General features: G+C 48.1%; 1 protein-coding gene across 1 annotated transcript; it reads right to left on the bottom strand.

Moving 5' to 3' along the window:
- Positions 1-384: 384 nt before the first annotated feature.
- LOC107532582 (monocyte chemotactic protein 1B-like) lies at positions 385-2148 on the bottom strand. Its single transcript, XM_016207010.2, has 3 exons — positions 2073-2148; positions 1222-1339; positions 385-853 (listed from the first exon to the last, which is right to left on the bottom strand). Exons 1-3 carry the CDS (start codon positions 2146-2148, stop codon positions 721-723), a joined length of 327 nt encoding a protein of 108 aa, XP_016062496.1. The 3' UTR covers positions 385-720.
- Positions 2149-16994: the final 14846 nt, after the last annotated feature.

Below are 16994 nucleotides of genomic sequence, written 5' to 3'. Positions count from 1 at the left end.
GTGTCTGTACTGCTCCAGGTTAGAGGATTAATCAAAGGGGGAGAGATTTGGGGCAGTTGCAATAGAGTATGGGAGAGACTGTGGGCTGGGCTCAGGGCCTGTAAGAAAAGAGATGGAGGTGGGGCTCTTGCTAAAAGAGTGACTGGAGTGGTAGGGGTAGGATGCCCGATTGGATCTTGCCTTAAAGATTTTTCCATAGGCGCTCAGATGTGCCCACCCAGTGGAAAAGACCAGGGCAACCCACACTCTCATTCCGTCAAAACATGAGCCCTGTTCTCTGAAACCTTGCCCCTCCCTCACCGTCAAGCAAATAGTCAGCTTTTAAATTTCCTCCAAGAAAACACCCAAAGTCAGGTTTTATACAAAAATATATATATTGCTCAATAGTTACATCATGTACATCTCCACAGTAACATTTTTAGCAATGCTTTAGAATCTAAAACAACACGTGTTTGCATTAATGATTTTTGCAAAGGCCCTCATGCCATTTCAAGGGTGGAATCAAACTTCACAGAGGAAAGCAATTTGCTTAAGTTTCCATGTCTATGGAACACTAGTATTCATGAGAGATAAACTTTAAACATCAATAACTTAAATAAGATTAACATTACTTAAGATGTCATGTTGCATATCAATAAACAAAGTTCAGATTTTTTCAAAATACAATAAAATAATATCAGAGGGCATTTAGGGAAGGTAGGAAGGTAATAAATTAGGTGCCTATGCTTGGGTTGTGGAGAGAGTGTTCAAAGGCTTTGGAGTTTGGGTCTTCTTGTTTAGGAGCTCCATGGATTCCTGAACCCAGCTCTCCTTGGGGTCAGCACAGAAATCCTTGGACAGTTTGGTCTTGAAGCTGTGAGGAGAGAGGGCACAGTTAGATGGAGTTCTACTGAGATGTCAGCGTAGGACTGCAGCTCATTCTGACCTAAGAAGCTACCATGAGAACTAACTAAGTGGGAGAAGGGGACCCAGGGCAAGCTGCTCCTCTAGCTGTCCCAGTTGAAGCCATCCTGGCTTCTCGCTAAAGAAACTGGGATAGTCTGAATAAGCACCCAGATGGAGAGTGATGTGGGGAGTCACTTTTTCTCTTGTGGCCTCAGTTTTCCTACTGGGCCCCTTTGGGTATTGGATTAAATGGCCTAACTCTCTGACGCTAAGGTTCGAGGCTCCCCTTTCTCTGAGGAAGAACTGGACCGGTGAGGGCTGGTGTGTTCAACTCACATCACAGCTTCTTTGGGACACTTGCTGCTGGTGACTCTTCTGTAGCTCACCAGCCTCGCCATTGGGATCTTCCTATTGGTGAATGTATAGCAGCAGGTGACTGGGGAAATAATTGCATCTAGAAATAAAACAAAAATAAAGGCATTTTAGAGTGGAAATTCTTCTGATCTTAATCAGAGTGGAAAAAGTAGTTAGGAGAAGGCAGAGGGAAATCAGGAGTAGAACCCATTTAATTCCAATACTTCCACTGATACCGCAGAGCTAGAATGTCATACTGACTCGGTTTCCTATGCTGTAAAATGGGTATACAGCATTGCTAACAGAGGGAAGGGGGAGCTGTTGAAATTACATAATTCCTGGAAGTGTCATTAGCAGGAGCTAATAATGCAAACGATCATGGTCAGGGAAGTCCAGGGACCCCAGCTGTGAGTCCCCCTTTAGGCTCTAATCTATGCCTGGTCCTGAGTTTCCTGATATCCACCCCTCTGCAGAGCCATGTCTCTGGAAGCTGAACTGAATGAAGCACAGCCCAGATTCTGTGTCTCCTCTCCCCTTCACTGTATCTGCACGCCCACCACCGAAGGCCCTCTTTCTATCTGTGATCACCCCAGCCCCCAGACACTGCTGAAAGGACCTGAGGGGATAACTGCACTGAGGGTGTGTTTCCAGAGCTGGAATCCTGGAAGGAGCTGGATTTGGGGTCCACAGCTGGATTTCTCACCCTGGCTCTAGCCAGGGCACCTGTGTGATCAGGCTCCCTCCTCCCCCTGTGAATCCCGCTTCTGCTCTAATGGCCCACGACGGCCCAGAGATGAGGTGATGTGCTTCCAAGGGCAGGAGGGGGGCCTCACCTGGCTGAGAGAGCACCTGGGTGGCGAGGGCGGTCACCAGGATCAGCAGGCACAGGAGCGCCGAGAAGACCTTCATGCTGCAGGCTGCGGATAGAGCTTCAGGTGAGAGCTGCTGCTGTGCGAGCTGGAGCTGGTCTCAGCCTCTGCTGCTGGGGCCCACTCGCCGGCCCTTTATTGGAAATCGGGTGGGCGGAGCGACACCGGGGCTGGGCAGCAGCCTGGGGAGTGACGGAGTGAAATCTGAATGTGCTGAGGCAAGTGAGCACTCGGCCCATTTCCAGGAAGGAGGAGACGGAAGCAGTGGGTTTGGACCGGGCACTTTTGGGGGGGGTGGTGGTGTGTGTGGCGGGGGGGGGGTGGACAGGGCACAGTTCTATTCAAAGTGACTACAGACAGGATCCAAGTGGATCATTCTTAAGGATTCTGCTTTCTCTGAAGTGAAAACTCTGCATAAAATAACGGAAGCAAGGGAGAGGAGGTCGAGGGGGAAGCGAAAGCATCTTAGGGCCGGCCCCTGGCCCACCTTCCATCACCCAGGGGCTTCAACCAAGAGGGGCCCTGAAGTCTTGGCAGACTCCCCCACAGCGTGTTAAATCCACCTGTTCTTTAACATGCAGGAGGGGGACTGCAGCTTAGCAGAACTAGGATTTTGTAATCACAGAAGTGAATTCTAAGAGCCACTGGATTCTTAGAAGAAGCCATGAAATTAGTGCTGTAAATAATAATAATAATAATAATAAATAATAATTCATGTGATACTCACACAGTGCTTGCTCTGTGCCAGGGAGATTCTAAACCCCTTACAGGTGCTAATCTCTCCACTCTCCAACTCTATCATGTAGGTCTTAATTCCCATTTTATAGATCAGACAACCGAGGCACAGAGGGGTTAAGAAACCTGCCCAAGTTCCCCCCGAGCAGAGCCCCGTGGCTGTCCTGTCGCCACCATGACAGACTTCTGGATGAAATGCGGGCATGTCCTCCAACTGGCTGCCTGGTTATCCAGCTGGGTTCCCCCTAACCTCAGCACCTTCCACACCAGGGGGCAACTAACGAGGAGTTGAGAGACATTCCTTGCTGTGCAGTCACTCTGCCTCTGGAGCCTGTGGTTAGCACAGTGGGCAGCAGTGGGCAAGAAGTGTGCCCCCTGCGATGGCAGCCGCTACTTCCACTCCTTCCTGCATCCAGGGAGCACGAGTGAGCTGAGGGACAGTACTGTGGGAATTAAAATGCCTGCTTTTGTCCTGCAGCTCTGCCTCCGATTTCCTCAGAGACCACAGAATCATAGTAATTAAAAACCCCAAAGACCTTAGAACTCATTTCAACAATCTCTTTCCTTTGACAAATATGATAGGATTCCGTGGGGCTTGTTCATGGCTGAGAAGAGCCTGGGACTCGGGCTTCTGGAGCCCCCCCATTCCACTGCTTTATGCTTCTGAGCCTCGCTTTGCCTCTGCCCAGTGGGCATGGAAGGAGCTGGTGACTTTTCTTTATTAGAGGGTCATGGAGACAATGTCTATAAGATGCATGGCACTTCTGGAAGACACACCTGCCAACCTCTGCATTTGTAATAAGAAACGGGTTATATTGAAACAATGACTGTGTCCAGTCCATAGTTAGTGGTCAATAAGGGCAAAGCAAAGGGATAGCTGGTGTTACTGAGTGCTTGCTGGAGGCCAGGACAGCCCAGGGCTCTCCAGCATCGTCACATGCATCCTCCAAACAATACAGCCTTCTTTGGTTGAAACTAAAGTTCAGGAACTTGTCCGGGATCTCACAGGCAATAGCAGGTGGGCCCGAGATTTGGGTCCAAGATGCCTTCATTCCAGAATTCCTGCTCCCAAGCACTAGGCTTAATGTCTCCTGATGGACCTTGGTTTCCTAGGAGACCTTGAGAGCAGAGAATCTACAGGGAGGCCATTCCAGACTCTTGGGTTTCATTCCAAAAAGACAGAATGAATGGGGAACTAATCAATGTGTGCACTGCTTTGCTTATATCTCTCTCGGACCCTTATTTTGGTTCTGCCTGAATCTTCCTAGCCAAGCCACTCTCCTGCCCATGCTGAAAGCTCTGTGGCTCGGGGCTCTGGCAATGACTCAATTTACTCTTCTTGGGTGAGTAAAATCTTTCAGGAATGGAAACTGCAACTTCACGAGTCATTCTGGACTATCTCACTTGACTTCCAAGAAATTATTCCTCATGGAAATGGAACTGCTCTCTAGCCAATACACAGTGTCCTTTCCTTTTCCATGGACTCAGAGGATTTTGTCCTATTTCCCCTTGGAATCCAGTCATTCCTTGGTTCTTGTCTAGGTTAACAAGTTTAAAGATGTGAGATCTTTGAACTGTGCAGGCCCACTTACGTATTTTTAAAAAAAATAAATACCATAAATGTATTTTCTTCTCTTTATGTTTTCTTAATAACACATTCTGTTTGCTTCCTTACTTTACTGTAAGAATACAGTATCTAATACACAGAACATACAAAATGTGTGTTAACTGCTTATGTTATCAGTGAGGCTTCCGGTCAACAGTAGGCTATTGGTAGTAGTTAAGATTTGGGGGAGTCAAAAGTTATATGAGAATTTCCAACTGCGTGGGTGGGGGTGGGCGCCCCAACCCCTGCGCTGCTCAAGGGTGGGCTGTGTGTTCAGCAACGTGGCTGTTCCTCCTCGTATCCCAGAGGCAGAGGCCCGTGAAGATCACATGCTTCAACCTCCCTCTTCCATGTGAGGAAACCATATTCCAGGGGGCAGACCACCTAGCCCCTGGTTAACTGAAAAGCACGCTGATTTCCTGAGCGCTTAGACTTCAGAGCAGGCAGAGCTGTGTCCCTGTTCAGAGAGGAATCATCGTTTTGGGGAAGTGGCCTGCTCACTGCACGTGTCAGATGATGAAGAGATCGGAGTTGAAAGTGTCTGATTCAGAAGAGAAAGTTTCTGGAAGGTGACAGCCATCTCCCTCCCACTTGCGCTCCGCTGGGAGGCTGTCACAGCGTGGGGGAAATGGGTGGAAATTCCCACTCTGAGGCAGCTCTGGAAGTTCCCGGATCCCGTGGAGGCCACGGCCTGCCAAGCCTGCATTCCAGGCTCTGCGCCTGGAGCGAGGGACTCTCACATGGCCAGGATTGGGCCCCTGCCTGGCTGGGGGGTGGGGATAAAAGGGGGGAAAAGCCCCGGAATGGGGGAGGCAAGGTCAAGGTTTACTAGCTCCTCAGAATCTTCGATTCCCCTGGGGACCTCTCCCCATTAAGTCATAGATGAGATATGGAGAATTTCCTTTTGATGAATAATATTTTTTCCTTTCTCCTAGTGGGTTAACCCTGCTCTAAACTGACATCCTCCCCATGGGCCTTTGTCACCACCCAAACTCCCACTCAGTGTCAGGGGTAAAGGAAAGAGGAACTAAGAGTGAGCTTTCTAGAACTATCAGAACCCTGTACCTACCCCCCTGCCCTGGCCCTTTCCATGCCCCTGGCCTGTGCTTGCTGATGCTTCTACTGAGACCCATCGGGTCCTTCCAGAGCCTCCCCCAGCCTCTCCCCTCCCTCCTCCAGGTTAGCTCTGAGCTCCAGGTAGGCCAGCACCTGTTTCCCCCAACTCTGCCATCCTTTCTTTCCCCAAGGACTGGAAATCCATTCTTTACTCTTGCACAGATATGAACAAGACCTTAGAGATCATCTTCCCACTTCACTGATGGGGAGACTGAGGCCAGGAAAGAGTCAGTGACAGGCCTGAGGTAAGTTGAAGATGCATGGCAGGGCCTGGGGGGATTTGCTCATTCCTGGGTCCTCAGGACCGCACTCTGTCTGATATACTAGCTCCTTATATAACACTCATACAGTCAACATCTCCTCTGTGCAGAGACCAAGGTAGGGGGCCTTGTGAGGAAGGGGTGAACCAAGTGTGCAGCATGCTTTCCAGAAAAGATGACAAGGATTCCATGAGAAACAGGGCTGACTTTATGAATGAGCCTGAAGTGCTCACCCCAAGCTTTGGGATTTCCTGTGCCCTGGGTGGATCAGCCCCAGGTCCACCTGCTTGGAGCAGCCAGGGATACGGGAGGGGGCAGTGGTGGGAGAGCCTATGGGAAGAGAAGGAAAGTCTCCTGCAATGGCCTGGGTGGCTGGGGGTGGGGGTGGGCAGTGGTGTCTTAGCTAAGTGGGGCTTGTCACTTGGGCTGTTTTCTGGGCCAGCCCTCACGGACCAGAGCCTGAGCCCTATGATGAAGGGGCTGCTGTGGGCGAGGGTGAACTCTAAGTACACTGTTAGGGTAATGACAATGTCAGACGCTCTCCAGCTCCCCCGATGAACTGCATCCAAGGGTAGCACAGTTGGAGGGAAGCCACCTTCCTCACTTGGGGCTTGCATTGCCCAAGGTGGCCTGAGCAGTGAGATGAGGGGTCACAGGGACTGGTGCCCACACCTGAGGTGCCTTGTGAAGGTGCTGCACTGGGGGAGTCTTAGGGAAACAGAGATCATGATCAGCTTGTGGTAGAGACAGAGAAACAGTCTCAGCAGCCTTTCATTGAATACTTGTCTGAACATCTGTGCTGAGGGCACCTGAGGAAATCACAGGTGACACACAGAATCATTGCAATAGCCAGAGGGATGCAGAGCTGTGAGAGAGAACCCCAGCTAAGGGGCTCAGGGAAGCCTTCGTGGTGGTGCATTTAAGAAGGGCTCAAGGGTTGGCAGATTTTGAGCCTTAGGTGATCATTGGATGGTGGAGGGGTGCACTTTGGAGCAAACTTTCAGAGACTGCAGATTTTAAAGTGCTTAGACATCCCCTTGGGAGCTTGTTAAAGCACAGATTTGGGTTTAGCAGGTCTTGGGTGGATATGATCCTGTGTTTTTAACCAGCTCCAAGGTGATGCTGATGAAACTGGTCCAGGGTCCCCTTAGAACAACTTTAGAAGTGCTCAGAATGGGAAATGCTGGTTGGATGTGGGAAGGAGTGAGCAGATCATTTTGTTTAGACTGGGGTTCTTGGCTAGGCTCCAGGAACCATCTGAGATTGTCTTGTATATTTACATGATTGTGGATTTTTCTGGAGAGAGGGTTCACTGGTTCCATCAGGTAAGCAAAGGCATCCATGACCTCCAGATAACTAGAGAGTTATTAAAGCTCTCAGACACAGAGAGTTCTGGTCTTCACCCCAGACCCAATGAACCACAACCTGTAACTTTACTATGTAAAGCTATATTTTATTTAAGCTTTCTCCCCATCTTCAGTTGACCACCAGTGTGTGTTTGGACATCCCTGGGCTAAAGTGTAGGGTACATGATGTAGAGGCTGTGCTGGCCAGGGTGGGTGGTGAGAAAGTCTAAGAGAAGAGGGGAGAGAAAGAGGAGGCAACCTGGAGTCATGGAAAGAGCCCCAGACAGTGTCAGAACAGTAGGGCCAGAGGCCTGACTCTTCCTCTGTCTAGCTGTGTGGCCTTGCACAAGTCACTTGACCTCTCTGGGCCTCTTCTGTGAAGAGTGAGTAGTAAGACAGCTGTTTCTAACACTGTCATGCGACTTGTATGAAATAATAAACCAAGGGTGCTTTGTAAGCAATGTGCAAACAGCTGTGTCACTTTAAGAGCCTGAGCAAGCTACAGCCCCCAGGCAATTTCAGGGCACACATGCTAGTTCCAAGGAGCACATTCATAGGTCCCCAGTGCACAGCCCAAGCCCCCACTCTTACTTCTTGCTGTGAAAGTTTATTGAGCATCTATAGTATACAGTGCAGTGAGGTTTAGGTTTCCTAAGCTCCTTCTCATCTCTGTTCTCTCGTCCACTGTGGGCAGAGAGAGAGAGCCTTTGAGGTCTAACAAAAAAATCAAAGGATCAGAGATGGCAGCCCCAGAATCAAATTAGGGCCTGTGCCCCTCACACAGCAGCCAGCTCTCACCCGACATTTCCATTCTGACCGTCCCTCTGCTTCTAGAACTCTCCATGCTCCATCTCTCCTCATGGCCCTTGCCCATACTAGATGCCAGCACCTGGTACAGTGCCTTTCACATAGAAGGTCCTCAAAAAACATTATTTGAACCTATGAATAGTCCAAGAATTTCAAGTCATTTCCCCCAGATATCTGAATTGTGGGATGGTTTAACAGCAGTCAGGGAAGTGAGTAGAGAAGCAAGACTTTTGGTTTGCCAAGTTCCCCACTACTTCTATTTGGAGACAAGATAGGGGCAGTGCTAGGGGGACAGTGTGGGGCAGAAAGTGATTTTCAGAGACCCATGGATCCTTCTTTGCCAATGACCTGTTTCTCCCTCTTCATTGCAAAATGCTGCATACTGAAAATGGGAAACTTCAGCTGCCCAGAATAGCTCTTTCTTTGCTAGATGATTTCAGCTGGCTTCCTGAGAGAGCCCCAGGTTGCAAAGCACTGGCTCCATTCAAAAGCATTTACTATAAATTCGAGTCTGAGAGAGAGAAGAGAGCCTGGATGAGAGTACAGATGGTGTTTGTCTGGGGGGAAGGGGAGAAGTTGGGAGAAATGGTTTTGCAAAGTGCACATACCTCTTCTTACTTACATGCAAGGATTTTAAAACAAAGCACTACCAAAGGATTCAACTCTGCATCTTTTCATGGCTAAAAATATAGCTCAGGTAATGAGAGAAACTTGGAAAGCACACTACTATCCTTGGAGCTGTTCTGAATGGGACAGGAACAGCAGGCATGCAGGGGTTGGACACGATCAGTCTGGGGCAGGGATTGTCTGTGCGGTTCACACCTGCATCCCCAGCGCCACCACCTAGCATTAGGCACAGAACAAATATATGGTGAATGAATGGTTTAGGGGGAAAAATCAGAGCCAGAAAGTGCCATAGAGACCCCAGAGTTGAGAATCCCTGCCCTGCTTGTTTTAAAGTGTGGAAAAGAAATTTGTCTAGGATTCTATCGCACTCATAAATCAGTACAGACAATCCGTGTTTGTATATGTGTGCCTACTGTGGGAAGTGCCTGGTGACACATCTTGACATTTTCCAGGGAGGCTGCCAGCTACATTTTTCTGTGGAGGAAACAGTTCTTTTAGAGAAATTGTAATGAGGCAGTGGAAGTAGGCACTTGCTGTAAACAGGTTCTTATTGTCCTGGGAGAAGGGGGGAAGCACCACTGGTGACCAAAAGGAAACATTGTCCCTCCTGACACCCTTTGTTACACAGAGCTGGACACAGGGAAGGAAATGGTCAAATGGACATTTTCTTAAAAACCAACAGACCTCCTAAGGGGAGAGAAGTTGAGGTCCCTTCTTTAGAGTCCTAAATTATTAGACACTCTCTGAGAGTCTGGGGGGTGTCTCACTAGATTGGTGGCCTGAGGTCCAAGCCTGGCCTAGAAGTCAGGGGGTGAGGGCTGGGGTGGGAAGACCTCCTGGACCCTCCATGCAGATGCAGTAGTCATGCCTTCAGGACAATAGCCAAACCTGTGGGTTGAAACTGAAGATGCTGCAACTTTGAGACCCCAAGGGTGGCACTGTGGCCGAGACTGTGGGGGAGCATCATTAGAGCAAGGAACAGGGAATAGCTTTGGGTGGCATGGGGTCAGTTATCCACCATTACCCCTCTGGGAAGTGACAGAGCAATGGCAGCCAGGAGGCCTGGCCGGTGATCTGTGGGTTAGATCACCCCGCTGTCACTTTGGTGGAATGAGTAGGTCCCCAAGGTTCTCGGGCACCATGAAGAAGTTGAGAGAAGGCACTCACCCACAATTGATTAGATGTCCTTCTAATCTGGATAGCCTGGGGTGCTAGTTATTAACCGAACATAATAACAGGAATGAAGCGCCTGTACCCTGCGGGAGCAGAGGGACTGTAGCAGCTACATGCACGCGTTTCTCTATTGCGGACAGGTCACCGCTCCAGCGCACTAGGCACCCACTTTCGTTTCCCCACCCCGCTCCCAATACAGTCAGGATGTGCTCATATTCCAAAAAGTACAAGCTTTGCCATCAGATAATTCCGACTCCGTGACGGTGATAAACACTAATTTTGAGTATTTACTGAATGCCTTCGAGACCTGGGCGCAGTTCCTGAGGGAAGGTTTCAAAGCTGTGGGCCTTGCGCACCCACAATCATAATTTCTCACGTGCCCTCGGTGGCGCTTTAAACCATGTGACTCTAACAAGGGCATCGCACTGTGGGTGAGACGGGGACCTTCGTCTCCGCGTTATGGATGGGGAAGTTGAGGCTTAGAGGTTGACTTGCTCGAGGACAAGAGAGCTGGGAAGTGGAGGGGCTGCGATTGAAACCTGGTCCAAGACCAGTCTTCTTTACGCTCGGCCAGTGCTTTCATTCTTTGCTTCTCCTGGTCCTTTCCCTTCAGCCCAAAGGCTGCCTTTCGAGATCACCTCCCTAGATCCTATGAATGGAAGACTTGGGAAGGAGGTGGGAGGTTAAGGGAAGGAAGCGATCGGGGCATGTAAGTGAATTAATAAGGAAGTTTTCTAACATCCTTTGGGTCTCTCTTTAAATCATTTCATCACCACATCATTTCACCCCCTGCTCCATGGCCACTTGCTGGATTCTGTCATCAACCCGAACTTCTCCATTTCGTGGTATTTGACTTAGTAATACATTTCTTTGACCACAGCCTCCTACTCCCTTCCCCTTCAGCAACTCTTTATCTACTGTGTCAGCTCCTCCATGTCCCTCAGTCCCTACCTGGCTTCTTTTCCTTCCCAGCCCACGTTGTCACCACCATACTGATTCACTTTTTCTGGGCTTCTGGCTCCCCTCTTGCCAGCAGCCAAACCCAGGTCATCTGCTCACCCCCCCATTCCTGGTCACTCCCAGGCCCTTACATCTCTTGTTCCAGCCTCAGGCTTCAGCACTCTCAGGAGACAATATAGTCCCCATGAAAAGCAGGGACAGTGAGACACAGAGAACAGACTGACGGTTGCCAGAAGCAAATGAGGTTAAGGGACTGGGTGAAGAAGGCAGAGGGATTGAGAAATACAGAGTGGTGGTTACAAAATAGTCATGGGGATGGAAAGCACAGCACAGAAAATATAGTCAATAATATTTTAATAACTGTGGATGATGCCAGGTGGGTACTGGAAATATCAGGCAGAATACTGTAAAGTATAGGATTGCTGAAACTGGTATGAAATAATACTGAGTGTAAACTGTCATTGAAAATAATTTTTTTTTATAAAGCCAAGGCTATGAGATAAGCACTCCCTGAGTGCTCACCCCCAGGCCCAGGTCAAAACTTAGTTCCATCTTCATGATTTTGCATCTTTTCTCTCCTGCTTTAGAAGGAGAGCTGTTCCCTCTTGTGGACGGCCCCTAATCAACCTATATCCTTGATCTCCTGCAACCTCTTCCAGAACCTGGCCATCTCCATTAACTTCATGCCTCTCCTATCTCCTTCTTTCCACTCTTCCTGTTCCTTCTTCCAACCAACATGTTCAAGTCTTCATAGTTTAAAAAAATAATAATAATTAAAAAAAAGAGTATTTCTCCCAATTCCACCTTCCCTCAAGATACTCCCTTCTCTCTTTTTATTTTCATGGGAAAAATTCTTGAATGATTGATTCTCTACTTGTGGGTCTCTACATTCTCACCTACAATGAATCCCATCACTTATTGCCATTTATTTTCTACCCCCATCGTTCAACGGAATACTGTACGGTCTCATTAGTGACCTCCTCATGGCTTCATCCGTATAAGAAATTCTTCATAACTCTGATCCAATATGAAGCCACTGCCCGGTTAACACGGTCACCACTCCCCCTTGCCGGAAATCCTGCCCTCACCCGTTGTGTCGGGGCTCTGCTCGCTTCTCTTTTACATTGTATTTACTGATTTCTCTTCTCTGTTTATCCCTAAATACTGGATTCATGCATTTATTCTTACTATTCACAAGACTTTGCAAACTGGCGGCCCGTCCCTTTGGATGAAGCATATGTTCACAGGTTCCTTCTCCTGCTCCCCCACCCCCATTTCTCCCTTATCTATCCCTTGGCTCCCTTCACCTTGTTATCTTATCTGCCTGGCCCTGCTACAGTGGGATTTGCTACCTTAGATCTAGACCCCCTTTCCCATGGACTTCCATATGTAAGCTCTCCTTACCCACAACAATACTCTTTAGAGGAGCTCTAGACTGGAGCTTTGACCTGCCCACTGGGCATTTACACCTGGATATATCCCTCAGCTTCAAGAAATTCACTTCTCCTTCTTTGCACCTTTCCTTTCCCTCCCTCTATTGCTTCTTTCTGTATTTTCTTCTTTCAACCCAGATGTAATCAGCCCCAGTGGCAGGTGCAACATTTCTACCGAAGAATCGGTTTGGTTGGGTGACATGGTGTACAGCCGGCGTTGAGGTTTTGTTGCGTAAGAGGCACACTATTTTCCCTTAGTTGGTTTATTTTGGGTCACTTTAGGTGGGGAGTTTATGGAGAATTTTTTGAGGAAGGATTTTAAAGTTCCTCAAACCATCCCTTGATGCCATCACTGTGCATGCCTGCTCTGCCAGGTAGGATGCTGATGGTGAGAAATGCAGACAAACCCTAATCCACAGTTCCCAGTCACACCACACTACTCCCAGCTCTGCTTCCTCTACAAAGAATTCAGGTGCCTGCCCATCCGGTGGCCAAGCTGGAAAGCAGAGATCCATCTTTAGATTTTTCCTCCCCACATCCTTTCACATCTAGTTGGTCACTAACATCTGTCCATTGCACTTCGAAGTGTCTCATGCAATCATTTCATCATCTTAGTCCCAAATGGCCTGGCCTCAGTTTGGGTTCTGTTAAAACCGTTGAACGTGATCTCCTGCAAGAGAAACTCTACCATCCAGTCCATCCTTTATACTGATGGCAAATTTATCTATCCCAAACCACCAATTTTATCTGCTAAAAATGCTTTAGCACCTCTCCCTCTCTACTTGATGGAGCCCATCTTCTTAGTATGGCCATCAAGAGGCCTGACGTGGGCCCAGCATGCAATTCAGGCCACATCTCACTTATGAATCACTCTTTTTAAATACCCTAAGCTGTAGGAACACAAATTGGCTTATATTTTCCAAAACATGGCCCTTGCATGCATGGTTTCCTTTGCCTGGAAAGGTAGCTGGGACTTCCCCCAAAAGTCTTTCTGTACACACCATCCTTTGTTTTCCCTTAAAAGCTTTCACTTTCTTCTTTACAAGACTTGATCACACACTGTATTTTAAGTGCTAGTCATGTGTGTCTTCACCACACTATAAGTGATGATAGGTAGGATCTACTTTTTTTTGACTCTATTTCAGCACCTAGGATAGAGCTAGCATTCATTCATTCATTTGCTCACCATTTATTTATTTATTCACATGACAAGCAATAATTAAGTGCCTAGTCTGTGCTGAACATGAGCTTTGTATTCTGCACATACTTGCTGAATGAATGAATGAATAGATCGAGAGCCTGGGAATGCTGAGAACTTGGCTAAACAAAGGGTACAAAATCTGAAAAAAATTGACTCCTGCATTTTGGCTATGTTTTGACTGAGAGCTGTACTGGGCATCTACCCAGCAGACTTACTCTTCCTACTGACTCATTGTAATACTTTGGCCGAGTGGTTGGCTATCTTGGGCCTTCATCTGCAAGGGGAAATGGTAAGTCTCTGAATTGTTTTATAATTCTGAGTTTTGTTTGTTCCATCACTTCTTCACTTCCGAGGCAGCTGCAGAGGAAGGAAATATCTCAGTTTTGGAAATTCCCCACTGGATGTGGTAGCAGGCCTCATGTCCCCAGGCCCAGCATTGATATCATTTCACTTCATACCCACAACAGCCCTGCAGAAGGAGTAGGTTAGGGACAATGATGCCATCATAGAGAGAGGTCAAATGACCAGCCCAAGGTCAAGGGCAAGAACATGATGGGCAAGGACTGGAAAGCAGATCTCTGGCATTAATGAACAGCCCAGTTTGAACTCTCCAATACTGCTTTGCCAAGCATTTTGGCAAGAAAGTGGGTCCTGACACCCAGATTTAAAACCCAGTATGCTCAGCAGTAGGGTCTGTTTTCACATCTTGGCCAAAACCGCATCCTCCTCATTTCTGTTTCTCAGATGTGTTTTGTAATGCAATTCTTATCTTCACTGCTCTGGGCCAAGCATCCAGACTCTGGTTCCCTTTCTGCTCAATTTTTCTTGGAGATTTTTTGTTTTAAGTTCTCCATTTTTTTCTTTCTCTCACTTCATTTTCATCTCTGGAGACTTGTCAGCATCTGAACTGGCAGTTTCGGTTTTATCGGACATCCCATTTTGAAGGATGACACTTATTTTTCCAAGGGTGGCAGTAGAGTCTACGTCTTCTAGGAAAAAGGAAGTCAGAAAAGCCTTTCTCTCCCCCATTATTTGCATCTTGCAAAGCAAACAGGTCTTCCACCTTTCTGGGACTGGAAAGGTGGGGGCTGCCCGATTCAGCCCCTTGAAGGAAATCAAGAGGCAAATCGGACTTTAGACCCTATTTCTCTGCTTGTGGCTTTTTCTCCATGGTGACCAGAGCTTAGGGTTCCTAACACCCTGTCAGCTTAAGAGACCACCCTTGCACCAGCGGGTCCAGCCGCAGGTAAGAGGGTTGGTTGACGCGAGGTTGAGAATGGGAAGACATGGAAGAGACATGGGCACCCAAGTCATGTTGTGCAGATTGAAGATCCCACAGCATGGAGAAAACAGTGAGCTACTCAAAGCCACACAGCAAATTAGTGACCAGGGCCTGGGCTGAAACTTCGGTCTCTGGCTTCTTTTCTGGGAAGGAATCTTTCCTCTACCACAAGGTACTTGGAGTATCAGGAGCCTTTGATAAGGGATTTGCAGAATCTCTGAATATGGATTATGGATAAAACTCTTACAGCCATTGCCCTGGCCGGGTAGCTCAGTTGGTTAGAGCATTGTCCTGATACGCCAAGGTTAGGGGTTCTATCCTTGGTCAGGGCACACACAAGAATCAACCAATGAAGGCATAAGTCAGTGGAACAACAAATCTCTCTCTTGTTCACTTTTCTCTCTCTTTCTCCCTTCCTCTCTCTCTCTCAAATTAATTTTAAAACCCCTCAAAAGCTCTTACAGTCATTCCTACTTCATACCTTTAAACTTGAAGAAGCTTCCTGGAGGGATTATATCTCTGGGTCAGATGCTAGCCACAGACATGATTTCAGCCATCTGAAGCACTACAGAGGGAAACGGAGGCATGTTGACTGTTGGTCATTCCCATGCCTGTCCTCACAGAGTGGAGGACTCTCCAAGGCCAGTGAACAATCTGTGCCCAAAGAAGAGCCACACTCATGTTGCCTTCCTGATTACTCAGTTAGAGGTATGTTGCATTTTCTAGTTGATCAAGTCTATTTGTGTATTGCCTCTCATTCCTGGTCTCTACACAGCCTGCTGTAATAGACGCTCTATTTTCCCATTTTACAGGTGAGAACCTAAGGTTCAGAGAAAGTAAGCACCTTGGCCAGGAAGTGGGACTAGCAAACATTAGCAGCAAAGCTCTAAATCTGGGGGGGTGGGGTTGCTATACTCTCACACAGAAATCTGTAACATTAAATGTATCTGTAATAAGCATCTCCAACAGCCTTGCCTCTGTAGATCCTCACAGCAATCTTGCTCAGCCACCCTCACTGGGGTTCAGTGATTATGTGACTGAATGGGATGACACATGCAGAGCACCTTCCACTGCTGGGACAGGCCTCCTATGCCCAGACTCCCAGCAATGTAAAGAAATCCCCAACTGTGTCCCAGAGAGCCCTACATGCAGATGGCCAAGGCCAGGGCAGTGACCAGGACCTCACTTCCTGCCCAGAGCTCTAAGTCCACTGGCTCCAGCTCAGTCTTTCTGAGAGAAAGGGGGATTTCTAGACTGAGTAAACTCAAGTTTCCTATCACGCTCATCTGTTTAGGGCGTCCACTTTCCCTAGAGGGAAGCTAAGACAAGATGTGATCACCAGTGCTAATCAGATAGCTGCGCCACCCAGGGGGAGGTATGAGAAGAAGATTTTACTCATTCATTCATTCACTGACTGACTGACTGACTGACTGGCTCACTCACTCATTCATTCATCCCCTCATCCTTCGTTTTTAAAAAATATATGTTTTTATTGATTCCAGAGAGAAGAAGGGAGAGGGAGAGAGAGACAGAAACATCAATGATGAGAGTCACTGATTGGCTGCCTTCCGCACGCGCCCTACTGGGGATTATGCGCTGACTGGGAATTGAACCGTGGCCTCCCTGGTTCATAGGTCAACGCTCAACCACTGAGCAACACCAGCTGGGCCCCTGGTCCTGTAACAAACTTTTGCCAGATATCTATTCTGTGCAAGATACCCTGGAACTGATGAAACATGGTACATGACTTCAAGGAGCTGAATTTTGGCCCAGTGGAATGAACAGAAAGGTGGAAGTCATCCTGGGCTCCTCTATCTACCTTACACTCCAAGCCCATCCCCTTCCTCGTCACCCTAATTGACGTTACTCTTCTTCTGGTTCCTAAAACACTTTGCCTGGCCACTGCAAGGCTCCCAGCCGGGGCCCTTAGCCCGCAGTCTCACGCCTCTAGTCCATCCTGTACCCTGATGCCAAAGCCTGAAATGCCAATGCAGTTGGTCTCTTCTCTGCTGAGAATCCTTCTCTGGCTCCCTGCTGTTCTCAGGATGAATTCCAGGTGCCTTCAGATACCCACCTGGAGCTTCTCACTACTTGGATCTTCTTCTCTCTCCAGCTTCAACCCTCCTCCCTCGCCTCAGGCCACCCTGATTCCAGAAAGGCGAAGCTGTTTTGCAGGGACCTTCCCTTTGACTTCTCCTCCACCACGGGCACAATTCTGGGTCTTTGCACAGCTATTTCCTTTTTCTGGAGGATCCTACCCTTCTCCTTTACTGGATCAACTTTTACTAATCCTGCAGAACCCAGACCAGAGGCCCTTTCCTTCTTTTCTACAGCATCGAT

Source organism: Miniopterus natalensis, chromosome 17, assembly GCF_054644295.1.
Source record: "Miniopterus natalensis isolate mMinNat1 chromosome 17, mMinNat1.hap1, whole genome shotgun sequence".
NCBI classification, from domain to species: domain Eukaryota; kingdom Metazoa; phylum Chordata; class Mammalia; order Chiroptera; family Miniopteridae; genus Miniopterus; species Miniopterus natalensis.
Note: the sequence above shows the minus strand (reverse complement) of the source record. Positions and strands in the feature narration are given on the sequence as shown.

Coding starts and splice junctions, on each gene's coding strand:
- LOC107532582 (XM_016207010.2), bottom strand. CDS start 2,148: ATGAAGGTCTTCTCGGCGCTCCTGTGCCTGCTGATCCTGGTGACCGCC. Junction 1,340..2,072: donor CCAGGTGCTCTCTCAGCCAG/GTGAGGCCCCCC, acceptor TTTTATTTCTAG/ATGCAATTATTTCCCCAGTC. Junction 854..1,221: donor TGTCCCAAAGAAGCTGTGAT/GTGAGTTGAACA, acceptor CTCTCCTCACAG/CTTCAAGACCAAACTGTCCA.